Source organism: Leopardus geoffroyi, chromosome C1 (assembly GCF_018350155.1).
Source record: "Leopardus geoffroyi isolate Oge1 chromosome C1, O.geoffroyi_Oge1_pat1.0, whole genome shotgun sequence".
Taxonomy (NCBI): Eukaryota; Metazoa; Chordata; class Mammalia; order Carnivora; family Felidae; genus Leopardus; species Leopardus geoffroyi.
In genome coordinates, this window is record NC_059328.1 from 105,898,789 (window position 1) to 105,923,506 (window position 24,718).

The window sequence follows — 24,718 nt, forward strand, 5'->3', positions numbered from 1 at the left end:
CTGCTTCGAATTCTGTGTCTCCCTCTCTCTCTGTCCCTCCCCCACTCACACCATCTCTTTCAAAAATAAATAAACATTAAAAAAACAATAACTTAAAAAAGAAAGAAAGGGAAAGAAAATACAAAGAAAATGTCAATTGGGGTGCCTGGCTGGCTCAGTCAGTGGAGCATGCAACTCTTGACCTCAGGGTTGCAGGTTTGAGCCCCACGTTGGGTGTAGAGATTACTTAAAAATAAAATATTTGAAAAAGAAAATAGCCATCTATTGAGGTTAAAATAAAACTTACATGCACTAAATGATTAAAATGCAATACCCATTCGAGAGAAAGAAAAAGAAAGAGAAAGAAAAAAGAGCTACATTGAGTATAATTCTGAAATGAAAGAGACACAATAAATGTTCTTCATGATGACTGCAGGGAAAGCCATTGGATATATTTTATCATGGAAGATGGTGAACTTTAGTGGGAGTCAGTTTGGTGCAAACGAAAGAAGAAAATGTTCTAAAGAGCAACTTAGCTTAAGCAAATTTGTACTTGGTAAGCCTGGAGCCTGAAGCATAGATAGCAAAACGCTGGGCAGGAGTGATGTAAGAAAGATACTAGTAACAATCAGAGTAAAGGGGAAGAGGGAGACAAATTATGGAAGGCTTGGAATGCTAAAGTGAGTAGGTTAAAATAATCTGACAGGAATAGGATGTCATTTCAAGTTCTCAAATAAGGGTGTTCCTTATCAAAATGCTTTTATTTTAGCAAGGAGACAAGGAGACCTACCAGCAAGAAAATAGGGGGTTCAAGGTTGAGGGGAGAGAGGCATTCAGGTAAGGATGGTGACACTGGGTATAGAAAGAAATGGATGAACCAGAGAGCTACATCAAAGGACAAATCCAAATGACTCTGTTCCTGCTTCTCGGGGTCTTACGGAGAAAATCCCACAGTCCCACAGATCAGAGCCTCTAATAAATTCAGGATCTCCAACTTTGGAAAATCACCCTCTCCCAATCCTTACAAGTAGCTATTTCAAACTTCCACCTCACTCCTCAAGTTTCTTTCATCACTACTTCTTCCTTTATCTCAGCAGCTGCCACATCTGTCTTCAGAGAAAATAGTAGTAATGTGAGAATTCCACCAACTTCTTGGGCCCTCTCCAGATGCCCTTAGGGACATCCTCACATCTTGGTCATCCCAGTAGATGAGGCATCTGTATCTCCTGTCCAAGGTCCACCTTCCCACCTTCCTGTAAGTTCCATGTACCCAGGGCCTAGCTATGGCCATCTTGCCTGTCACTGTACACTTTGTATTTTGCACACTACCTGGCATATAGCAGGTGTTAACTATTAACACGTTGGTTGAATAAATCTGTCCTCTTTATCTCCTACTTACAAGCTTTATTCCCTGGGTCTTCAAATCCTTTCTCCTTCTTCTATTTTTAACCTTTCCTTTTTTTACTGACATTTTCCCCTCAGCATCTACACATGCTCAAGTATCTCACATGATTAAAAAAAAATTCTCAACTTTCCCCTGATCCTTGTCTGTATTTAGCCATCTCTCCATTTCTTTCTTCCCTTCACAGCTAAACTTCTAGAGTCAACTAGAATTGCTGTATGCATTTCTTTCTACTCATTCACTTCTCAATCATCTTATTATTTTTTTTGCCCCCATCAACCCACTGAGATTGTTCTCATCAAGGCCACTAATGACCTCTTTGTCACATTCAATGAACAGTTCTTCAGACTTTATCCTTTTACCCTCCTTATGGCATTTGACCCTACTGGGCCCCTCCTTCCTTGAAACACTCTCCTCTTTTGGCTCCTGGGTCCTTCTTTCTCTTGACAGAGACTAGGCGTTTAATAAAAATAGGTAGTCTTAAATGAATGAGTGACTTAACTTCTATTACCATGGCCTCTCTCTCTCTCAGCCTTGTCTGATCTCTCCGTATGTGCTGGTGTTCCCTAGGGTCACGTCCGTACCCATCTCTTCTTGCTTTACACATTCTCATTGGTCAAGATAACCCACACCAAACATTACAATAATGACTAATGTGCTGTTCCCCATAAAACCTAGCTATTCAACCTGGGTCTTTCTCCAGAGCTCTAAACTCACTTTTACAATTGTTTATTGGATACTTCCATATGGACTTGCCATAGGTCTTTACTACTTAGTGTAAAGACAGGAAGCTTGTCTTTTATCTTTGTATCCCCAGCACTTAGTGATAATGCCCAGAGTTTGGTTAATGGAGGAAGATATAAACGCATCAAAGATGTGAACTATTTCCAGCTACGTCAGGCTGAAGTCTTGGTTGACTGCTTCAAATCGCACTGCATTTTCTTTTCCTGAAATGATACGAGTACTGATTTTAACCATGGTGCATCCTCAGTGAAACAGAAACATAGGAATGTTCCCTTCTGCCTATTTTCCCAGATAACTGAAGTTTATCCAATTACGTGCAAAACATTTTCATTCTAACTGTTTCAAATAGGGCTTATTCAAAAAGGGATTATTAATCTCCTGTGGATTATACAGTGGAAAGAACATGACTGGGTCGTTAAGACCTCAATTGAGCTATTGGAGTATGGCTTTGGATAAATCATTTCTAAGGCTGAGTCTGTCATCTGTTTGAGCGGCCACTTTCCCTGCTTGCCTACCTCACAGGATCGAGTGAGATAATGCAGGTGAAATGTTTGGTAAATCCAAAAGTGTTTCACACATTTAAGATGCCACCATTTAACCAATTTTTTGCTTACTCAGAGGAAGCACCGTGAACTTAATTGTACAGGAAACCAGTGAGGATGCTGAAGGATAGAATATGCATGGTTAATACTGTTGGCTCCTCTTCTGTATGGCCACGAATGCTAGTTTTCATTTTTTTGTTTTCCTAGTCTCCTCTTTCGATCTCTGTGAATTCTCATTGTTATCCTGTTCTTGCTTCTAAAACCTCCTCTTTCCTCTTTTAATTTGCTGCTAATTATATGCTGTGGGTTTGGAGATTACTAACAATGGGTATAGATTAAGAGAAAATCAAACAGGGGCACCTGGGTGGCTCAGTCGGTTAAGCAACTGACCAGCTCAGGTCATGATCTCGCAGTTTGTGAGTTCGAGCCCCACGTCGGGCTCTGTGCTGACAGCTCGGAGCCTGGAGCCTGCTTCGGATTCTGTGTCTCCCTCTCTCTCTGCGCCTCCTCCAATCACACTCTGTCTCTCTTTCCTTCAAAAATAAATACACATTAAAAAATTAAATAAATAAAAGAGAAAATCAAAGAAAGACTTGTCTATGAGTGAATTAAATGAACAATATTCCATGGGACTGTTGTGTTGCTACTGTTTCCCCCTTATCTCCTGCTTCTTGGGTGGGCTTTAAATTTATTCTTTCAGCCAATATTGATTGAGCAGGGTGTGTGAGGCACTCGGCAGGCACTAAGGCATCATCCCTGCCCTCATGGAGTTTACAGTCTAGTGGGGATGCAGTTAAAAAGCCACAGATTACAGTGAAGAAGGTAATTATAATAGGGGAGGTATACAGTTCAATAGCACTATGCATCAGAAGGGTCTAACCTGGTTTAGGGACTTGTGATGGCTCCACAGATTTGACTTTCCAGCTGAGACCCGAAGGCTGAGTAGAATTAAGTAGGCAGGGAAGAGGTGTGTGTGTGTGAAGAGTTCCAGGCAGAGACACAAGAAGGGGGAAAGTCTAGAACACAGAATGAGGTGGAAGGAGGGAAACAGCAATCACGCACGGTGAGTACTGGAGGAATTGAGACAATTACAACACAGCTGGAGCCCAGGACAAGGGACAGAGAGAGCTGAGCACAAGGAGCACACAAGAGGAGAAGCCAGAGAGGTTAGTGGGTAAGGAATTGGCAGAGAATTCTGGACTCAGAAAGTATTACTGTATTTGCAACTTCTTGTATTCACACTTCTCCTATTTTCCAATTAGATTGCACATTTTTAAATGTTTATTTCTTTTTGACAGAGAGAGAGAGAGAGAGAGAGAGAGAGAGAGAGAGAGAGCGCCAGCAGGGGAGGGACAGGGAGGGGCAGACAGCACAGAGCCTGACGTGGCACTGGATCCCAGGAACCGTGAGATCATGACCTGAGCTGATATCAAGAGATGGGCACTCAACCAACTGAGCCACCCAGGCACCCCAGATGGCACATTCCTTTTAAAAAGGACTCTCGGGGAGCCTGGATGGCTCAGCCGGTTGAACGTCTGACTTTGGCTCAGGTTGAAGCCCTGGGTTCAAGCCCTGCATCAGGTTCTGTGCTGACAGCTCAGAGCCCGGAGCCTGCTTGGGCTTCTGTGCCTCCCTCTCTCTCTGCTCCTCCCCCGCTCACACTCTCTCTCTCAAAAATAAGCATTAACAAATAATAAAAAATAAATAAAAAGGACTCTCACTGTCCCTGTGATTTTGGTAGTATCACTGTCCCCAGAGTGTATGATCAGTGAATTAATCAGAGCATACGGGAGCAGGACCCTGCCATGTTCATTATGAGGTAGAATTTACTGCTTCATCATCTTGTGAGGAAATGAGCTGGAAAGGCTTGGGAATCACCTAAGGCCCTTAATCTGCCATCGACTAGCTTTCGAATTTGGGGACAGGTTATTTCACCTCTTGAAGCCTCTCAACCATGGAGTCTGTGTCATGTGGATGGCTTCTATTCCGGAACTTCAATTTACTCTTCAACTTTTGCAAGCCAACCCACTTTCCAACCCTTCCCCTTCTGCTAGAACTTCTTGTAAAATCACCAAAGCCTAAGGTCTCTCATATAGCTGTGCAAGCTATATGCCAATCCAGCGGGCCCTCCCTCCGCTAAAAACTTATTGGAGCCTCTAACCCATTCCCACTGAGCTAATGATTTCTTTCTCCTGATTCAAAATGCTGAATGTCTCCCCACTGCCCACAGAAGTGTGAACCCTTGAGCAAATCTGTTAAAGCCTACCATGATCTGCCTTTTCCTTCTTTCCTTCTCTCTCAAGCAACTTCTCTCTCAGCGCTTCCTGAGTATGCTCTACATTACCTTTAATTGTTGGATGGCTTATGGTTATCCCCATCATCTGGGAAGCACTTCTACACCATCTCTGCCTCGTAAATAGTTGAATCCATTCTCCTCGTTCTGCCTGGTCAGCCCTCCTCTCAGAAATAATCTAAACTGGGGCGCCTGGGTGGCGCAGTCGGTTAAGCGTCCGACTTCAGCCAGGTCACGATCTTGCGGTCCGTGAGTTCGAGCCCCGCGTCGGGCTCTGGGCTGATGGCTCAGAGCCTGGAGCCTGTTTCCGATTCTGTGTCTCCCTCTCTCTGACCCTCCCCCGTTCATGCTCTGTCTCTCTCTGTCCCAAAAATAAATAAACGTTGAAAAAAAAATTAAAAAAAAAAAAAGAAATAATCTAAACATCTCTTTACTCTCATTATTCTTCCAATTTCTACTAAAGCTAATGACGTCATTTGACTTGCATTATAGTTACACTTGCTTAAGTTTATCTCCCTGTCCAGGCTGTCAGATTCTTGATGGTAAACATTTGGGCCTCATTCAGAAACTGTCTTACCTTCATCCCTATAGCAGCTACAAAGCACCGTAAGTAGCTGCGTTTCCTCTAGTGGTTCAGTGCTGTGCTGACACCTGCTGGTCACACCTGGCTTGGTCGCCCTGGCCCCAGCACCTTCCTCTCTAGGGTTAAGGGCAGAGACAGTCCATGCCACCCCTTACCCAGGCAGGCACTGGGGGCCTATGCTCGTGATACCGCTGCCCCAAGCACCACCCTCCCCTGGAGACTCCAGGGACACGCTCACACCTGCTGGTCTCTGGTCTGCCTCTGGCATCTCCAGCCTAAGCTCAATTCAATCTTCAAAACCTTCCCCACTGACCCCTACTCCAGCAATTTGTACTTCATATCATTCCCAGTACCACAAAAATCGAAGATCTCAAGGAACTGGGCATCGAGGAAAGAAAGAAGCAAACAATTTGAGACCAGGGGATGTGCAATCCCTCCTCATGACCTCAAATCAAGGCTATTTCCTCCAGAATGCTTGGTATTCCTTTTAACCTTTGTTGTATTTCTGGGAGGCTCTTGGGCCACAGACCTTCTTAGAGACAGTGTGATGAACCGGAGGTTGAGCACCGAGTTGGTAGGCGGGGCTTCAGGGGTGGGGCCAAGCCAAAGAGCCTCTCACTTAGGAGCTTCTCCATTCTATCAGCTCTCCCGGGACACCCAAAGCAAGACTGGCACCAGTGCACGCAGCAGGTGAGGGGCCAGCAATGACAGGAGGGTAGTCTCTAGGGGTGGTGGTGGCAGAAAGGTCCCAGCCCTGCCAGCCTGAGCCTTCCATATTGTGAGACTCTCACTTGACAGAATTCTTGGGTCCTCAGCAGAAAGGTCCAACTCAGTTTTCCCTGGGGCAAGGATGCCTCAGAAAGAAAGACGGGGTTTGGGACAGTGTAGAGGCAGGGCCGAGGCATGGGGGTGATGTGGGTGTGCAACAGAGTATGGAGACATGTAAGGACGTCCTAGGAGACATGGGGGTAGACATAAGGGCCAGAGGGGGAGCTGGAGCAGAGGGTCGCAGGGCAGGACCCAGACAAGAGAAAAAGGGAGACTGAAACAGGGAGGGAGAGGACAGTGGAGCAAATGGGAGATAACAACGGGTGCAATGAAGAGCTGGGGAACAGGAAGGCCAAGGAGGAAGGCAGGCTCGCATGGAGCAATCTCCTCTTCCGGCTGTGGAGCCCGGGCCAGAAAACCCCAGGCAGGCCCAGGAGCAAAGCAGTTTTTCAGGCTCCCATTGAACCGGTACAGCTGGGGAAGAAACCCCTGCCCCAGTCAATAGCACCCATCTGCCCTGAGTCTTCAGGCTCCCATTTGGGTTTGGGGGAGAGGGCGAGGCTGCTCCTCACTGCGGTCACAGCCACATCCTGCAGCGCAGGGTAGGGGGAAGTAAGAAGCAAAACAACCAGAACCACGGGCAAAGACCACGGGGAGAGAACCCTGGATATATGCCAGTGATGTGCCACCAGGAGGGCCCTGGGGTCAGTCCCAGTAGAAGACTGCAGGCCTCCAGGACCGCCTGCCCCCTCCCGCCCTGGGGTGCTTGTTTCTCATGCTCACATGTGCATGGACCTCACTGAGAACATTCCAGGGAAGGAGGTTTCTTCGGATTATTTAGTTCAAAGCTCATTATCATTTGCTATAGCGACTTTGGCCAAGTTGCTTAATTCCTCTTAGCTTCAGTGTTCTCACCGTAAGACGGTGACACCGACCTAACGAAGGGTCGGGAAGACAATTCCCATAAAGTACTTGGCACATAGGTTCTCAATAAACATTAGTTGTTATTTTTATTAGGACTCCTGAGATCCCCCACCCCCACCCCATTTCTTTACAGACAGTAGAGCACACGAGCTGACATGGGCTTTTGGGGCCAGAAAAACGGTGGCATTTGACATTGGGTAAATTCTTTAAAGCGAGCTTCAGTTTGCTCAGCTGTAAAACAGAGTCATAGCCACACCTCATAGACACATGGCACACAGTCAGCGTCCACAAGGGTAGAATGATCAGCCAGGTAAGGCGGATCTTCTCCACTGTAGGGCAGCAATGGCCTACTTCCCCTTGAGACTTCACGTGTGAGGCCGAGCCCCTGTGAGCCTTCACTCCTCCAGCCAAAGCTATTACTGCTCCTCTGGGTTTAGAAATCAAAATTTCCTACAGTACCACTTGAAAAGAAATGGGAACAGGCCTAGAGAACCGAGGGTGCCCAGGGGAAAAAGATGAAATGATGACAATGGGCAAGAAACCAGAGTAAGGGGGAAAAGCCATGTCTCTCTTTCTAAGGATGCCTGTGGCTGTCTTCTGGCGACTAACCACATGCCCCCACCGCCCCCTTCCCCAGGCACTATGGAGTCCTTCAGCTCAAAGAGTCTGGCACTACAGGCGGAGAAGAAGCTACTGAGTAAGATGGCAGGTCGGTCCGTGGCTCATCTGTTCATCGACGAGACCAGCAGCGCGGTGCTAGATGAGCTCTACCGTGTTTCCAAAGAGTACACGCACAGCCGGCCCCAGGCCCAGCGGGTGATCAAGGACCTGATCAAGGTGGCGGTCAAGGTGGCCGTGCTGCACCGCAGCGGTTGCTTTGGCCCCGGTGAGCTGGCCCTGGCCGCCCGCTTCCGCCAAAAGCTGCGGCAGGGCGCCATGACAGCACTCAGCTTTGGCGAGGTGGACTTCACCTTTGAGGCTGCGGTGCTGGCTGGCCTGCTGACCGAGTGCCGGGATGTGCTGCTGGAGCTGGTGGAGCACCACCTCACACCCAAGTCACACGGCCGCATCCGCCACGTGTTCGATCACTTCTCTGACGCGGGCCTGCTCACCGCCCTCTACGGGCCCGACTTCACTCAGCACCTGGGCAAGATCTGTGATGGGCTCAGGAAGATGCTGGATGAGGGGAAACTCTGAGGGCCCTGGAACCCAGCACATGCCACCTTGGCCAGAGAGCTGACTGAGGAAACAACCGGGAACGAGCTTTCTAACCCTGCTCATCTGCACTAATGCTTGTCAGTCCTCGGGCTTTGTCTTTCCTAAGAGTGCTTTGGACTCTGAGACCACCCCACCCCCGAACTGCTGGTGGAGAAGAAGCAAAGCTGAGGGTTGAGGCCTCTCTCCCACTCCAGCCCCAGGACAGGAAACAAAGCTGCCTGAAAAAGACGAAGTGAAACTTGGATCTCTATTTCCCCCATAAGGGACATTTGAAACAGGGAAGCCCCCTCCCCTGTGAACCAGTGTAAGAGGGCATAGCCCATCTAACCCGTCAGGGGACCCTAAAGACAGAAGTGGGAGTGGGGGCCCCTTAGAGCCATCCAAGACCTCCAGCTCCAAGTAGAGCCTGGATGGACACCAGAGGCTCTGTTCCAGAGTGCAGGAAGAAGGGGCTAGGGCAGGGGAGATTCTCACAGGGGAAATAAAACTACTAAAGCATGCACAGGGCTCAGTGTTTAATCTCTCCAGCTTCTTACACCTTATGACCATCACAGAGGTGAGGGAAAGAGAAACACCGCTTATCTAGCCTCTCACCATTTCCAGACAGGAGACAGAGGCATAGTGCCAGTAGTATTGGGGTTCCCTTGCCTACTGCTGCTTAAGAAACTCAAAAAAAAAAAACCAGTACCACAGATCAGTGCTACAGATTGCAAATAAATACGCAGTGAGGAGCAAGGCATAGATCAACAGTGCTGGTGGGGAGGGAGTGTAACAGAGAAACTCCCACACCAGCAAGTCTCCACCAACTGTCCTCCTCCTCAAACTCCAAAGTAATTCCTCTGTCATCCCTTAGCCTCACACATGCTGAACAGAGGAGCAGGTCAGAAGGGTGAACTGGTGATGTGGAAAGTTCCAGTTCCTATGTTGCTGCTTTTTCTCAGAGCAAGAGTTATAAACAAATTATAGTGGACTGGTTGGTTAAGACTGAGCCCAAATTCTTTACATTGAGACTGGGGAAAAGCCCCAGCACGGTCCGCCATTCTCTGCAGAGGGGCTAGATCACGGATTGCCCCACCCTCAGTGACATGCTTGGCTAAGAAGGTGGGGAAGGTGGGGAGCCAGCGGGCATTGGCTTACTACTCCTGGGCTCCCTTCACCCCAGAGTTATAGAAATCCCATTTTTCAGTTATAAGAGGGAAACGTACGATACAGCAAATAAATACTACTTCAATATAGCACCAAATAAATTAGGTAATAACATAGTTGGAGACGGAGAGGAAGGAGGCTGGGGGCTGAGGGAGTCCTCGCCACCCTGTTCTAAGGCCAAGGGAAGGTAAAAGGGACGGGGAAGCCAACAGGGACGTAAAAAGAGCCTTTTGAATCTGAAGGACAGCTCTAGATTCAGACAAAGAACTGAGGAGGGGTCTGTTCCCCATCCTCTACTCTTGCCAATCAAGCTGCCCCGGGCCAAGGAACTCTAGATCAAGGAGAAGGCTGGAACGAAGGCGGGAGGGAGGGAGGCGGGCCGGGAAGCCGTGTTCTTGAGCCTCACCTCAGGCTCCTCTCCCCCTCAAGTTGCTACTTCAACATCTTGCTTCTCCCAATCATTTCTGGGGACATCAGAGTTTGAAGATTTCATCCTCCTGGTCCCGAAGTGTCCGGGTCCGAGAGGTCCGGGTCAACGGGACCGGACCTAGGACTGCTCGCTGCTGCATCCGAGGGGAACTCAGGTGAAGGCCTGACTCCTCCCCAGGTACCCTGCAGGTGAGGAAAGGGGGCAAAGTGACAGGTCAGGGGAAGAACCTGAGAAAGGGCCCACTGAAAAGGTATAGGGGAAGCTGTCCTCCTCTCCTAGTATACATGAGCTGCTTGCTCTCAGATGGAGTCTTGTTACCCTCTCTGTAAATTCTAACCATTAACGCTCCTTCACGGATCATCAGAGCCATAACAACACTCAACTATTTTACTCCAATGAGAATACAAAACCATTTCCCGCTGCTCTACCCGTCCCAGCAGCCATTGGCTCTGTCGTTGTTTCAGGGCCATCTGGGGGAAAGGCTTCACATCGCTTCTGCTAACACTGTGCTTACTTACTTGTGTGTCTGGTCAGGCAAGACTGGAAGAATGAAGAAGTCTATGGAGGGGCGTAAAAGGAACCATTCAAGACTCACCCACTTTCCCCCTTTTTCAGCTTCTGGGCAGCAGCCTTCTTTGACAGGCTGATCTGTGAATCAAGCTTCTTAAGGAAATCAGAGGCAGAGAGGTCATGGATGGGAGTGTGGGGTTCCCAGCCAGGTGTGGGAAGGACTTCACCGTTAGCACGTCCTGAACCTGTTTCTCGTTTCTTCCTGTCAGCTGAGTGTGGCTGAACTTCATCCTTACTTGACTGTACTTCGTCCTCTCCCTCTTTCTCTTCCTCAGAATCCAAACCATTGAACAGGTCTCTGGGCTCTGTCAGGATGGGGATGTAGAGGGTTTTCTTCAGGAAGATGGAGTCATTAGTATAAAGGCGGTTTGCACGCTTAATCTGTTCCATCTTTAAAAAAAAGTCACCGCAATTAATGACAGTAGTAATGATCAATCTTCTAACTGTACAGCACCTCAGGCCTTTTAAAGTGATTGTACAGAGTCTTATTTGACCCTATAACAACCAAGCTAAAATACAGAGGGTTGATATTATTCCTATTTTATTTTATTTTTTAGGGTATTTATTTATTTATTTATAATATGAAATTTATTGTCAAATTGGTTTCCATACTATTCCTATTTTATTGATCAGCTGTTTTCATACTTTTTGGTTTTAGGGTCCCTTTGCATTTTAAAAAACTATTAAGGAAAAAAAAAAGCTTTCATTTATGTAGATTATAGCTATCAATACACATTCTTATAAAGTAAAAGTGAACAAATTGAAAAATGTGTACTTATTTAAAAATAACCCATTGCATGTTAACATAAATATGCTAATGAAAAATAACTATTTTCCAAAACAACAACAAATGGAGCAAAAAGAGAGGCAGTGCTTTATATTTTTTCAAGTCAGTTTAATGTGTGACTTAACAGAAGACAACAGAAGATTCTCCTATCTGCCTTTACATCTGATGGGCTATAATATTACACGTCATGTAGCTTCTGAAAAATACAGTACACTTGTGAGAATGAGGATGAAAAAGACAAAGTCTTACTATCATTACTATGAAAGTAGTTTTGACCTTGTGGATCCCTGAAGAGTCTCATGCTGGGAACTTCTGTTAAAGATGAAGGAACTGAGGCTCAGACAGGTTGTTACTTGCCTAAGATTAACCAGCAAATTAATGACAAAGGTGTAATTCGAATTCTGGGCCTTTTTACTCCTTCTGGGAATGCTTTTCACACGAATATTAATAATTTTGCTGACCAAATTATTTATTTAGTACCTATTTATCCATCACTGGACATAGTGTCTGGCATGACCATCCACTTGCCGCCCAAGGTAGAAACGAGGGTAGATGCCATCCTCAACTTATACTTTTCTTTCGCCACCCATACCCAGCTGGTCAACAAGTTACTGCAAAAAACATCTCTTCCAGTCTTCCTCTCTCCATTTCTATGCATCTCCCCCTGCTGACATTGATATTTATTTATTTATTTATTTATTTATTTATTGAGAAAGAGAAAGAAAGAGAGAGAGAGAGAGCACACGCAAGTGAGAGGAGGAGAGGGGCAGAGGGAAGGAGAGTGAGAATCTTAAGCAGGCTCTACACTGGGCTCCACACTGGACGAGGGGCTCAATCCCATGACCCTAAGATCATGGCCTAAGCTGAAGTCAACAGTTGGGCGTTCAACAGACTGAGCCATCCAGGCATCCCTGACATCTATCTTCCTAAAAAAAATTAATCTGATCAACCCACTACCCTGTGTATAAACTTCCTATGGCCCCCCATTGGCTCAGAGATAAAATTCAAATTAGCATTCAAGGATTCTCGATCTACCCCAATATGATGTCTAGCCTCATCTCTCTTCTGCCATCTATACATTTTGCCATCCTGAACTTTTCATGTTTTTCAAACATTTTATGATCTTCCACACCTTTGTGTCTTTATCTGTCTGACACACTTCTCCACTATCCCCTTCTCTGCTGGGAAAACTTCCACTCATCAACTGTCACTCCCTCTGTGTCACCTTCTCCAGGACTCCCAAGGTACACTGTAAACATTGCCATGTAACACCTATCACCCTATTGTACTGTTATTCACATCTTTGCACATTTGTCTTGCCCAAACTCTGTGAGTCCTTTGAGGGCGGGGATGCTGTCTCTGTATCCCAAGGCACTCCTCAGCATGACACAAATTTGGCATACAGCAGAGGTTCATTAATGTTTATGAGTAAATAAACTAGATAACAAAATATAGAAATCTCAGATGTAGTATATTAGTAAAAATCATATGCTATAATGTGTTTAAAATAAAATTGGATTAATCTGAACAATAAAAAAAGTTAAAATTGGCTTGCAGTTTTGTACTTTTATTTAGCCCAGTGTTTTGATGCTATTAATTTTACTTTGCCTAGATAGTATCCTAGGTCCCTTCTAGCTCCAAGATGCTATGAATTATTCTGTGAATTTTGTTATTTTATTATTTACTAGAAATTCCATTTAAGGCCACATCATTCCACTTAAAAAAATTTTTTTTAATGTTTATTTTTGAGAGAGAGAGACAGAGTGCAAGCAGGGGAGGGGCAGAGAGACAGAGGGAGACCCAGAATCCAAAGCAGACTCCAGGCTCTGAGCTGTCAGCACAGAGCCCGACACGGGGCTCAAACTCACAAGCTGTGAGATCATGACCTGAGTCGAAGTTGGAAGCTTAACCAACTGAGCCACCCAGGCGCCCGAACATCATTCCATTTTTTAACAGAATGTAACCAGGGGCACCTGGGTGGCTCAGTCAGTTGACTGTAGGACTTCGGCTCAGGTCATGATCTCACAGCTTGTAAGTCTGAGCCCCACGACGGGCTCTGTGCTGACAGCTCAGAGCCTGGAGCCTGCTTGGGATTCTGTGTCTCCCTCTCTCTCTGCCCTTCCCCCGCTCATGCTCTGTCTCTGTCTCTCTCAAAAATTAAAAAAAGAAAAAAAAGAATGTAACTAAAGCCAAACTCCAGAGGAGTCCTGGACTGCTGAGCCACAGTCCACTGAGCTAGAAAGGCCACTAGAATCTAGTTATTTATTTCTTTTTTGAGAGAGAGAGAGAGAGCGTGCAAATGAGCGAGCGGCAGAGAGAAAGAGAGAGCGAGGGAGAAGCGGAGCTCACCTGAAGCAGGGCTCGTGTTTTACCTGAAGCGGGGCTTGAGCTCACAAACCATGAGATCATGACGTGAGCCGAAATCAGATGCTTAACGACTGAGCCACCCAGGCGCCCCTAGAATCTAGCTGGTTTAACAGAGCAGTTCAAAGTGATGATTTTAGAATGAGACAACCTGGTCTGAATCTTAGTTCTACTAAGTAGACTTGTAATCTGTAGCAGGTTATCTTCCTAGGCCTTTCTTTCCTTATCTTTAAATATTTGGGGAATAGTTTTAGCCACCTCCTGAAGTCTTATGGAGATAATATATAGAGCTTGGCGCACACTTTGTGTTAACACTAAGGTAGCTGGTGTTAGGTAACTACCTAGTGTTAGGTAGGTAATAACCTAGGTAATTATCATTATTTAATATACCTTCTGCATTTTACAAATGGTAAGGAAGCTGAGGGCCCAGACAGGTGAAGTGACTTATGCAGTCACTCAGCTAGTAAGCAGCAGAATGAGGCCAGAACCTAGAACCCTTCACTAGGCTACAGAGCTTTTTTTGTACTCAGGAGGGGACAGGGCTGTAAGAAAACCTCCACATATAACCGATCTACAGTAGCACAGTTTCCTTCTTTTCACAGCTTCAGAGTCTCTCCTGGGATGCAGGAGCTGCTCAGTACTTTCATATCTCCTTCCTTGGTGTGGGCCATGGCCTCTACTTGAAATGTGGCTTTCCTAATCCTCCCAATCTCCACCTGTGGGAATCTTAGCCACGTTTTCATTAGTTCAAAAAAACCATCTGTTAGCTTCTATGTGCTAGGGACTATGCCAGACTCTAGAGATATAAAACTGAAATAAAATAGTTCTGTCCCTTAAGGAAAGCACAGATTATTGGAAAGACAAACACGCAAAAGGTATAAACAACTGGATTATAGGCTTGCAGAGAAGCTAGAGCAAGGAATTGCTAAGTGTTTCACGGCTCCTTAAAAACTGCACTTAATGTCCTCCCCTGCTTCCTTCCAAGTAAAAATTAATCTTCTTTTCTGATTTCCTACCCTTTATTAATACTTCTACAAAGTCACCACATTCTGTCACCTGCAATCCATATTTGCGTCCCTGTTCATTTCTCACTAGATTGCAAATTACAGAAGGGCAACAACAACACATTGTATTTATGTTTCTATCTCTTAGAATGGTTAGCACAGCCGTTGAAACATACCAAGCATAGAAATGTTGGCTAAACTCAACAGGGTATGGAAAAAAATTCATCCATTTTAATGCAATGTTTCTTACACCTATCAAAGAGACCCCACGCGTGACCTGAAATGCCTGGTGTAGAGAGTACCTGTTTTGCACCAAGGAGGCCACCTTACTAGAAAGAAGAAGGCAGAGCACCGATGAGATATAAAGATCCAGAAGAGAAAGACTTTAAAAACTTAGAACTAGAGGGATTAGAGTACTGGTCTCACAAAAACTCAGAACTAGAAACCAGCCCTGGACTGTTTGCTGTAAGTGTTTAATCACTTGCAATTAAAACGTTTATGTGTGGTTAACAGTACAGGCCTTGGAGTCTGACAGACTTGTTTGAATTCCCACTCTAACACTCATTAGTTATTTGACCTTGGTCACATTGGTTAACCAATCTAGGTTTCTTCATCTGTAAACAGGGGACAATACCTGTATGCTCCATAGGACTGTGAGAACCAAATGGGCTAATGTACATTGAAAGCCTCTAGGATAGAGACCGACATGATAAACAGAAGAAGCTCCTCTCCACTGGAGCAGTGGCACAAGATCTGTCCCAACCAGACAATGCAACATTGAGATGGGAAAACCAAAAGATAAAGGGTGGATCAGACCACAACAGAATTGGGACAATTTCAGGGGAAGCTGCCCAGAAGGGCCATGACATTCTCCTGAGGAATAAATCTCTTCTACATGGTTGCCTGCATCCCAGTCGTGGAAGACTCACCGTCACCCCGTATTTGAGTGCTAGTCCAGCCAGGGTGTCTCCGGGGGCCAGCTGATGCTCCAGGCGTCTTTCCCTCACCGGGGAGCAAGCCGACTGCACCAGGCTTCCGTAAGAACGAGCCCGGCTCCCTTGAAGCAGTCCCGACCCCCCAAGGGAGGCCTGTCTAGAGGGAGAAGCCATCTCCTGACCCTACCGACAGCCGGGGTTGCAACTAAGGGAGGCCCGGCTAAGCGCTCAATAGTGACGGAGCTGGGGTCTAGGAATGGATATCCAGAGGATCCTTTTTCCTTCTGTCTTCTCTCCTAATTCTCCCGCCTCCTCCGGTACTACGCACCCCCTCCGCTCTCGCGTCTCCTCCCTCCAAGCCCTTTTCCCACAAATCTGTACCCTGAGTGTTCAGTCCCTACCGGTGTCTATCCTCAGGACCCCGCCGACTTTCGACCCCCGCCCCCCGCCCCCCCCCCCGCCGCCACAGATCGCTACGCTAACCTCTGACCTTTGAACTCTAGTTACCTTCCTCCACACTCAGCTCAGTTTGCCCCCTAGTCGGACAGCCCCGACCTCCAGAATTCCCCTCACACCCTGGCTCCGCCCCGTCCTGGGGTTGGTCCACTAGTGTCAGGAATAAACCCGGCCCACCCCCGGTGGGCTGTCGGCCGGAGACTAGGCGCGTGATGAGTGCGAGAGCTCGTAGCACAGTTTCCAATCCGAGATCCTCTAAGGCCCGCACAGCACCAAATCCACCACACTCTCAAAATCAGTCTCCACATTTAGGTTCTTCCCCTGCAGACGCCCCGAATCTGTCAAGATGCAAGGGCTGGGCGGCAAGCTCTTTGAAAAAAAAAAGACTTCATTTCCCAAAATGCCCCGCACGCGCGCGGTCGCCGGGTGACGTAGAAAGTGCGGGCCCCTCGGCAGGCTGGGGCCGGCTTGCGGTAGCGCTGTGCATGCTGGGAAGCGCTTCCAGGGAAGTAAGGAGGCCAACCGGAAAAGAACCCGAAGGAAAGGAGACGCCCCAATCTTGCTACGGTGGCCTGAAAGGAGAGGCGAAGCAACCCAGGAGAATTGCTCGTTTCTGGGCCTCCGTCGTGATGTCTTTCAAGAGGGAAGGTGATGATTGGAGTCAACTCAATGTGCTGAAAGTAAGCGCTAGAGGAGAGCGCCGGGAGCAGCTTCACTGTCCTGGGAAAGAGCTGTTTTGCTGCTCTGGCAACAAGTCGGGGTGGGGGGTGGGGCGCGGCGCGAGGGAGAGACTAGAGCTGGGTAGTGACCCCCTTTTCTCCCTGTGATCTCTGTTCTCATGGGCCTTACTCCCTTTCAATCCTCGTCCTTGTCGTTTCCCGTCCGATCCTTTCTCCTAACTCTCTGATCCCCCTGTAGAAACGAAGAGTCGGAGATCTGCTGGCCAGTTACATCCCAGAGGATGAGGCGCTGATGCTACGGGATGGACGGTGAGGACGAGGAGTGATCAAGCCTGAGGGTTCTGCAGTTAGAGGCTCAATAAAATTTTATCAGGGGGGAGAGCTGGAGTATCTAGGATTAATTGCTAGATCAAGGTGGGACTTACAACCGAGACCCCTCTCCCCTCCGGGAGCAAATATCTTCTCTCCTCCTGTCCAGCTTTGCTTGTGCCATCTGTCCCCACCGACCTGTCCTGGACACCCTGGCCATGCTGACTGCCCACCGTGCAGGCAAGAAACATCTGTCCAGTAAGTTTGAGGGAAGACAGGGGTTAGAGAAGAAATCCTCCAGATCTCTGCAGATCACTGTTGCTTCTCTGTTTTTAATTCTTTCCCGTCTCCTCAGGCCTGCAGCTTTTCTATGGCAGGAAGCAGCCAGGGAAGGGAACAGAGCAGAATCCAAGACAGCAGAATGAATTGAGGAGGTCAGAGACCAAAGCTGAGGTAATCAGGGTGGGGAGAGTGTGTTCCCAGTGGGTCTGCTTGAAGGGTTTTGACTTCTTTCTGGCTCTGAAGACTCTGACTCTGTCTCCCCTCTCTATACCAGGCTCCTCTGTTAACTCAGACCCGACTTACCACCCAAAGTGCTCTGCACAGAGCTCCTCACTATAACAGCTGCTGCCGCCGGAAGTACAGGTCTGTGGGGTAGGAAAGCCAGAGGTTGGAAAGGGCAGAGGAGGTAGATGGCTCAAAAATGATTGTATTCCAAATTGTATTCTCAGGAATACTAGTAGTCCAGAGATGTTAACTGGTATTTCAGGAAAAAGAGAATTTTTTTTAGGTTTGGAAAAATGGCACTTTGTAATCCTAATTTGGATAGTAATACTAGTATATATTAAGGGCTCTACAAAGTCTTAAAATTAAAAAACTTCAAAAAATTTAACCTAGCCTTTAAAGAACTCAGTTTGATTCCAAAAAACATTTTTTTATTGTTTATTCATTTGTGAGAGAGAGACAGAGTGTTAGCAGGGGAGGGGCAGAGAGAGAGGGAGACACAGAATCCAAAGCAGTCTCCAGGCTCTGAGCTGTCAGCACAGAGCCTGACACAGGGCTCGAACTCACGAACCACAAGATCATGACCTGAGCTGAAGTCGGAGGCTTAACTGACTGAGCTACCCAGGTGTCCCCCAAAATTCTTTTTCATGCAGAACACTTACTAAAACATCTTAAGGAACACAACATATGTATATGTATATGTATATGTATATATACCATATGGTATATGTATATACATATATATATATGATACACAAATTTATATTTAAGATTTTTATTTTTAAGTAAGTGATCTTTACACCCAATGTGGGGCTTGAACCCACAACCCTGAGATCAAGAGTTGCATGCTGTACTGGCTGAGCCAGCCAGGTGTCCCTTGAGGGAAACAATTTAGGAAGCACTGCTGTAAGGGGTTGGGATTCATAAGAGAATTGGCCCTTATCCTTTACCACTTTTATAGACGTTGATTCTTCTCTACCCAGACCAGAAACCCCTCGTCCCTCTGTCTCCCATTTCCCTTTGCCACCCCCAGAGGTTGAAGCCAAGAGTGGGAAGATCAGTAGGGAACCCGTGCCTGGAGCTGGCCCACAGGCCAAGGAGTCAGCAACTGTCTCATCCTCTGCACCCATGAGCCCCACTAGAAGACGTGCCCTGGATCATTACCTCACCCTTCGAAGGTGAGGATACAGAATCACCTTAAGTTTTCTCTTTTCTCTCTGACTCTCCTTTTTTCAATCCTTCTCAATTGTTGTTGTTGTTTTTTTCCTTATTCCCTACTAACTTCTTAAATCTCTTTTCCTGACCTATTCTCTTTGTTATTTCCAGCTCTGGATGGATCCCAGATGGACAAGGTCGATGGGTAAAAGATGAGAATGTTGAGTTTGACTCTGATGAAGAGGAACCCCCTGATCTCCCTTTGGACTGACACATTCCATTCCCCCACTCAGTTCAGAAGTAAATTTCAGTGGGCTCTGGAAGCCGAATTTTCCTCGAGTCTCCTTCCTTGTTCCATTTCAGGATTTCAAACCTGCATTCTCAACCTGGCCAATTCTTCCCTGCAATGTACATGACTCCCCATACTTCTAACCCCTCCCCCACCTTCTACCAATGTCATGCCAAGCGTCAGCTGCACGTAGCCCAATGCCCTATTAATAAGTCTGTCAGAAGGAGGTCTGTGTCCTTCATGTTGTCTGCCTTCTTCCCCACCGCCACTCAAAGTCCTTTCCTCCTTCAAATCACACGAGGGTTGTGGGTAGACACCGGGGGACCTGGCCATGTCTGGAAAGAGGGTTGGGGTAGGTACTCTGTGAGAGCAGAAAGGACTAAATGAAAAGACAGCGGTGTGGGGAACACCAAGGGAGGGAGCTCCCCCACCTCCTCCTAGTAACTTGAACCTCTCTGTCTGCTGATCCCCAGAGTATAAATAATCCCCTGATGAACTGGCAGTAACCCTTGGGTGTTAGTGCCAAGATTCCCACCCCAGAGCCCAAGGAAGGAGGCAGGCAGAGTGGACAGAAGGGCCTTTATTTACAGGAAGGGGGAGAGATGAGGATTTAAGCATTCAGGGCTTCCAGCTCTGGTTGGTAAAGGGAAAGGAAGTGTTATCTCTTTTTTTGCTGGCGACCTGTAACAGGAAACAGTAAACACAAGTCTTTCTTCCCATCTCTTACTTCCTGCAGAGGTGCTCTTCTTTCCAGGTCCTTGAGGCCAGACTCATAAAGAGGTAGTGTCTTTGGCCAGCAAGCACGCCCACCCCACATTAACAAAATGAAATAAGACATGACATGGCAAGTAAAAGTACCATGCTCCCAAACGGGTATGTCTAGCTCCTTTCCTGCCTTTCTACGGGTATACGTTTGGGGGCAGGGAGACTCTTCTATACTTTTTAGTCACTTAGGGGATTTAAACTTCATGTGTGAATATTGCTTTGGCTGTACCCCAGGCTATTAGTCCCTAAGTCAGGCTTCAGAAGGATCTACTTGCCCCCATACAGCATGTCTGCATTTACTCACGTAGTTCATTGTTCCGGGTCATGGCCTGGGCTGCCCGAGCACGTGGCCCCTGCTGTGTGAAGTGGTAGCCAAAGCGGACAATGGAGGGACACTGCTCGAGCACGGTGGCCATCTCCATCTCCACTGCATCGCCAGGCCACTGGCGCTGGGGGACGGAGAGGTGAACCCTGTCAGCCCCCTTCTCTGTGTTGTTCACCGCGCCATACCACCAACCCTTTGGGAGGTTGAAAAACTTGTTTCATCAGAAGGGGTGATAAGAGGTGCTGACCTTGGCTCCCCTCATAGAGACAACGAAGAGGTTTCAGACAAGATTAGGTGAGATCCTGACCCAGTGGCAGCCTCAGGGAGGAGACTCGGTGAATATTAGTTGAATGATCAGGGGACCAGGGGAGGGAAAGCTCACCTGGTTGTCTACACGGAGCTCAGTGAGTGTGGCATTTTCCCGAACTGCCTTCAGCACAGCCATGAGCCCTGTGCTGCTAATGAAGTTGGATTCAATGTTCAGGCTCTGGAGGCTACGATTCTCACGCAACATGTCAGCCACCGCCTGGGTAGTAGGGACTTGGGTTAGGATTAGGGGACAGTTTCACAGATGACTGAGGAGAGAAAGAACAGGAGCAAGAGGGAAACACAGCTCTTTGAGAAGAGTCCTTGAGGAGCTGTAGGTGGGGTGAGAGGGAGATGGAAGGGAGCACAGGTCGTAGGGGAAGCAGGGAGGTTAAGTGTGTGGTGGAGTTGGCAGGGTGGTAGAGCAGGCTGTGGCTCTCTGAGAAGGTGATCTGAGGATTTCCGAGCTAAGAGCCGTGGGACTGAGGGTAGGAGTCTTCATCAGGCCATCCTAAGATTACGTGATGGGAATAGCATCCCCAGCACAACCCCAACCCCTTATGACAGCCCTGGCAGGGGTGCATGTATGGGGAGGGGGCTGGGATTTCAAGTTGCCTTACATTGGCGATGGGGTCACCACTCCTTGTGGCCACCAGACTGAGGCTCCGGACATAGGTATTTGTCTTCATGGCCTCACACAACTCAGTTAGCATGGGTATCGGGATGTCCTGTCAGAGGAGAAGAGGTGGTGGGCTAAGGGACCCACATATCTGGGACTCACGTAGTTAATCCCATTTATTATTTGGAACATAGGGGTCAGATACCTGTATGTTATTGAGGTTCACCTCCTCCAGCTCCTTGTCATTGTTTCGAACGCTCTTTAGTATCTCCTCGATGTTTGTGGGATTTGGGGGCTCATCCGGCACCGGCTTGTACTTGTCAGGCTGCACCACACCTGGTGGGCAAGGGCCAGAAGGAAACCACGACATGTCCCCCACAACCTCCTCCCCATTGGTTCTCCCATTACTTCTGTACCATGTCCTCTCCATGATCCCTGTTTCACCCTTTGCTACCTTTAATCAGACCTTGGGACTGCCTTCCCAAAGCCCTGGATGCCATGCTTCCAAACACTCACTGCTAATGCCTTCGGTGTTGCAGATTTCTCCGCTGCAGATGGCGTCATAGTATTGCTTGTTGCTCATCAGTGTGTACATGCCCAGAATTGCTGGAGAGAGTACGTAGAGGGGGAACAGGGAATGAGAAGAAGGAGTTTGTTCCAAATCCCCTCCCTTCTCATTCTGAATCTGTTGCAGTTTTTTAAAGCCTAACTTCTCCCCCCTCTTCCAAAGAGGTTCCCACTCTTCCTAGGTCCCAGGGTTTCCTTCTATGAACTGCTTAAGGTGGTAGTTTTTAAAACTTTGAGGGGGGAGAGGGGGGGCGCCTGGGTGGCTCCATCGGTTAAGTGTCCAACTCTAGATTTCAGCTCAGGTCATGATTTCACGGTTCATGAGATTGAGCCCCGAATCGGGCTCTGCGCTGACAGCACAGAGCCTGTTTGGGATTCTCTCTCTCCTTCTTTCTCTGTCCCTCCCCACCTCAAAATAAATAAATAAACTTTAAAAAAAACAAACAAACAAGTTTGAGACAGGGCTAAGGGAAGGTCCCTAAGGAGCCCCTAGAGGGTAAGGGAGGGAAAAACAACAGTGTTTCACATTCAAAAAAAAAAGAGAAAAGAGTGAGGGAGTCTGTTAGACTTCCTCCTATTTCCAGCCAGAATAGTTCTACTTTTATCTGCTTTATAATCCCTATAAACTTGTCTCTGAGATGTGAATGTATTAGATTAAAAAATGAATGAGTGAATACATAAGCAAAAACTTAAAACCATGACCTGAGGCTTTCTCTAACATTCATGTCCTGTTCAAGGCCTTCCTCACTAGTCCCATGGCCTGGCTAGAACCGCCCTGCCCTGGATCTCCCCACCCTCCCTAACCTTCCACTGCCGCCCACCTGCAATATCACACATTTCAGCGTCTGTGGCATGGGCCAATGCCTCTTCCAGTTCAGGCTCCAGAGTGATCTGCTCCTGTGCAGGAATTTCCCTCTTGGGCTGAATGTAGGGTTTCCCTGATGGGAAGATGAAGGGTGGCTCAGGTGGAGGTCATTCCTCCTACGATTCTTGTCTCTAGCTTCCTTCCTTTCCTTCTCCAGGAGGTGGGGTCTTGGGTCACTAGGGGCCACCGTAAGGCCCAAGTCCTCTACCAGCTCAGGACTCCTGGGTCCCCTAATCTCTCCTAAAAGCTGGAGAGTGAAAGAGGCATGTGTGTTTCAGGGTGGCCAGGTCCCTGGGCAGCCAGAAGCTGGAAGGTCAGAGGGAAGCTGGAGGGGGTGCACTTGAGAGATGACCATTGGGTTTTGGTAGGCATGGTTGTTAGTGTCTCCATACCCTTCTTCTCGCCTGTGAAGGGCACCAAGTCATCACGTTCTTTGACCTCTAGTGCCTGCTGTTCCAGATACTGCAAAAGGGCATCCCGGTCCAGTGGCCCCGTTGGGCTCTTCTTTGTCTGGTCACGTTGTCTTAGTCCAGCGGGCAGGAGCATGTTCTTCGGGATGAGTTTTGGGGAGGAAGTCAGACCTCTGATCTGGGGTACCTCCAGGGCTCCCTAAACATCTGCACACACCTTTTCCCTGGCCCTCTTGGGATTCCAAGCCCTATAGGCAGCCCTGATCTCAGCCACCCGGGGCCCACCACCCCTTCCCCAATGCTCGGAGGCTTCCCGTTTCCTCATTGGTTCCTTGTGCCAGAGCCCCTACCTCGGGGTCCATCTCCTGTAGCTCGCAGTCCAGCTGCTCCAGCTCCTCGGGGCTCAAGGTCTTTAGGATCTCATCTTCATCTATGTCTCTGTATTTCTCCAGTTCCTTCTGATACGATGACATGATGGCCCCACCCCCTCCCCACTCTGGTGCTCACGGAGCCTGGGGGGAATGGGGAAAGTGATTGGAGAATGGAAAGATACACATGGACACAGCAGGACACAGATGAGCCAGGGGGCAGAATGATGAACTGGATGCCTTGGAGGCTAGAAATCTAGCTGGGCAGGGGAAGGTGGGGACTTATGTTGTTTAGTTAGAACCAGAGCTTCCTTCTTCCTGCTTCCTCAGCTTCAGCCACCCTGGATGGGGATCCCAGGCATCCAAGCGTGATTTGTCTGCCCATTGTGTGACAGAGAAATCCTGGCAACACCCTCCCTTATAACCTCGTCTGTCCGTGCCTCTTGCCCAAGCACAGCTGCCAAGGGCCCTGCCAACACAGCTGGCCCCAGGCCCAGTTCCTATTGAAAGGAAGGGGGGCATACAAAGAGTTTCAGGGAAATTCCTCTTCTCTTCCCCACGATCCAGTCTTTTTTCCTAAACTCGAAGAAAGCAAGGGGGAAGAGAGACAGTTCTCTTACCCTACCCTCATTTCCTCTTTTATTGTGGGGGAATCAAGATTTCACTTTTTATGTTTGCTAAAACTCTAAATCCTAAGGGAAAGCAAGGGCTCAGAGGAGCTGGGGGGAGTGCCAGGTTGGGGGAAGGGTGGTATGGTCTCAGGAGAAGGGGCTGAGTCCCCATAATTTGTCCCTGACTTTGGACGGGAAGGTGACACCGGACCAATGGGTGGGAAATACCTTCTAAATGCGATAAAGTTTCTCTAAAAACAGTGGGAAGATTAAACTTGCACAATTTCTTACAATACAGAAAATACACACAAGCTACACATACACACCATACTGAATATGAAAGATCCAGAAAGTGTGTGAGATACTTGCATGGACAATGTACACTATGGTTAAGGGATAGGACAGACAGTGGCAGAAACATACGCTGAGGGACGGAGACACTCCACATCATTCCCGAAAGGAGCCGCTCCTCTCCTCCCACCTCCCACCAGGCTCTGGTCCATAAGCCCCCTGCCTTCCCACCTACCAGTCCTGGTGGCCACCTCCCTTCTCACCTCCCCTTCTGTCGGTTGGTCTGTCAGTGCTACTGGAGCACTGTCCCTGCGGCAGGAAGAGCCCAGTGCCGGGGAGAGGGTGGGGGAACAGTGAGCTCAGCATTTTATTATTTTAGCTCTGGCCAGGTGGGGGGTGGTGGGAGATCACATATACACAGCCCCCATACCCTGCCCAGCCCTGAGAGCCTCTAGTGGCCACTCACAGCCATGGCACTTCCTTCCCTTCCTGCATGTAAGCCAGAGTCC

General features: G+C 47.9%; 4 protein-coding genes across 6 annotated transcripts; 2 read left to right on the forward strand and 2 right to left on the reverse strand.

Annotated features, from left to right (window-relative positions):
• Positions 1-2,878: 2,878 nt before the first annotated feature.
• LYSMD1 (LysM domain containing 1) lies at positions 2,879-16,530 on the reverse strand. Of its 2 annotated transcripts, XR_006712748.1 has the most exons (4): positions 15,684-16,137; positions 10,625-10,989; positions 9,798-10,211; positions 2,879-2,890 (listed from the first exon to the last, which is right to left on the reverse strand). XR_006712748.1 is itself a non-coding variant. In XM_045479187.1 (3 exons), the coding sequence occupies exons 1-3, from the start codon at positions 15,861-15,863 to the stop codon at positions 10,073-10,075; spliced, it is 684 nt and encodes a 227-aa protein (XP_045335143.1). In that variant the 5' UTR covers positions 15,864-16,530; the 3' UTR covers positions 8,954-10,072. The 2 variants fall into 2 exon arrangements, 1 of the variants encoding a protein (XP_045335143.1); XM_045479187.1 differs by lacking the exon at positions 2,879-2,890 and having other exon boundaries at positions 8,954-10,211; positions 15,684-16,530.
• On the forward strand, positions 6,103-8,953 carry TNFAIP8L2 (TNF alpha induced protein 8 like 2). The gene is made up of 2 exons (XM_045479188.1): positions 6,103-6,233; positions 7,873-8,953. The coding sequence occupies exon 2, from the start codon at positions 7,878-7,880 to the stop codon at positions 8,430-8,432; it is 555 nt and encodes a 184-aa protein (XP_045335144.1). The 5' UTR covers positions 6,103-6,233; positions 7,873-7,877; the 3' UTR covers positions 8,433-8,953.
• Positions 16,531-16,640: 110 nt separating the features above from the next.
• SCNM1 (sodium channel modifier 1) lies at positions 16,641-19,118 on the forward strand. Its single transcript, XM_045479180.1, has 7 exons — positions 16,641-16,825; positions 17,064-17,134; positions 17,304-17,392; positions 17,490-17,587; positions 17,691-17,779; positions 18,622-18,816; positions 18,965-19,118. The coding sequence occupies exons 1-7, from the start codon at positions 16,775-16,777 to the stop codon at positions 19,062-19,064; spliced, it is 693 nt and encodes a 230-aa protein (XP_045335136.1). The 5' UTR covers positions 16,641-16,774; the 3' UTR covers positions 19,065-19,118.
• Positions 19,119-19,644: 526 nt separating this feature from the next.
• On the reverse strand, positions 19,645-24,560 carry TMOD4 (tropomodulin 4). Of its 2 annotated transcripts, none has more exons than XM_045479185.1 (10): positions 24,473-24,560; positions 23,290-23,451; positions 22,922-23,078; positions 22,486-22,602; positions 21,614-21,703; positions 21,303-21,433; positions 21,099-21,206; positions 20,555-20,698; positions 20,152-20,296; positions 19,645-19,763 (listed from the first exon to the last, which is right to left on the reverse strand). In XM_045479185.1, exons 2-10 carry the CDS (start codon positions 23,410-23,412, stop codon positions 19,741-19,743), a joined length of 1,038 nt encoding a protein of 345 aa, XP_045335141.1. In that variant the 5' UTR covers positions 23,413-23,451; positions 24,473-24,560; the 3' UTR covers positions 19,645-19,740. The 2 variants fall into 2 exon arrangements, with proteins under 2 accessions (XP_045335141.1, XP_045335142.1); XM_045479186.1 differs by having other exon boundaries at positions 24,445-24,551.
• Positions 24,561-24,718: the final 158 nt, after the last annotated feature.

Excerpts from the sequence above, each read along its gene's own strand:
- SCNM1 (XM_045479180.1), top strand. The coding sequence starts at position 16,775 with ATGTCTTTCAAGAGGGAAGGTGATGATTGGAGTCAACTCAATGTGCTG. Across the intron at positions 16,826-17,063 it reads GTCAACTCAATGTGCTGAAA|AAACGAAGAGTCGGAGATCT; the intron begins GTAAGCGCTAGA and ends ATCCCCCTGTAG. Across the intron at positions 17,780-18,621 it reads TGCTGCCGCCGGAAGTACAG|ACCAGAAACCCCTCGTCCCT; the intron begins GTCTGTGGGGTA and ends TTCTCTACCCAG.
- LYSMD1 (XM_045479187.1), bottom strand. The coding sequence starts at position 15,863 with ATGGCTTCTCCCTCTAGACAGGCCTCCCTTGGGGGGTCGGGACTGCTT. Across the intron at positions 10,990-15,683 it reads CACTCAAATACGGGGTGACG|ATGGAACAGATTAAGCGTGC; the intron begins GTGAGTCTTCCA and ends TTTTTTTTAAAG. Across the intron at positions 10,212-10,624 it reads CTGAAAAAGGGGGAAAGTGG|GGTACCTGGGGAGGAGTCAG; the intron begins GTGAGTCTTGAA and ends CCTCACCTGCAG.
- TNFAIP8L2 (XM_045479188.1), top strand. The coding sequence starts at position 7,878 with ATGGAGTCCTTCAGCTCAAAGAGTCTGGCACTACAGGCGGAGAAGAAG.
- TMOD4 (XM_045479185.1), bottom strand. The coding sequence starts at position 23,412 with ATGTCATCGTATCAGAAGGAACTGGAGAAATACAGAGACATAGATGAA. Across the intron at positions 20,297-20,554 it reads AGCTCCGTGTAGACAACCAG|CGCCAGTGGCCTGGCGATGC; the intron begins GTGAGCTTTCCC and ends TCCGTCCCCCAG. Across the intron at positions 19,764-20,151 it reads GACCCGGAACAATGAACTAC|GTCGCCAGCAAAAAAAGAGA; the intron begins GTGAGTAAATGC and ends TTCCTGTTACAG.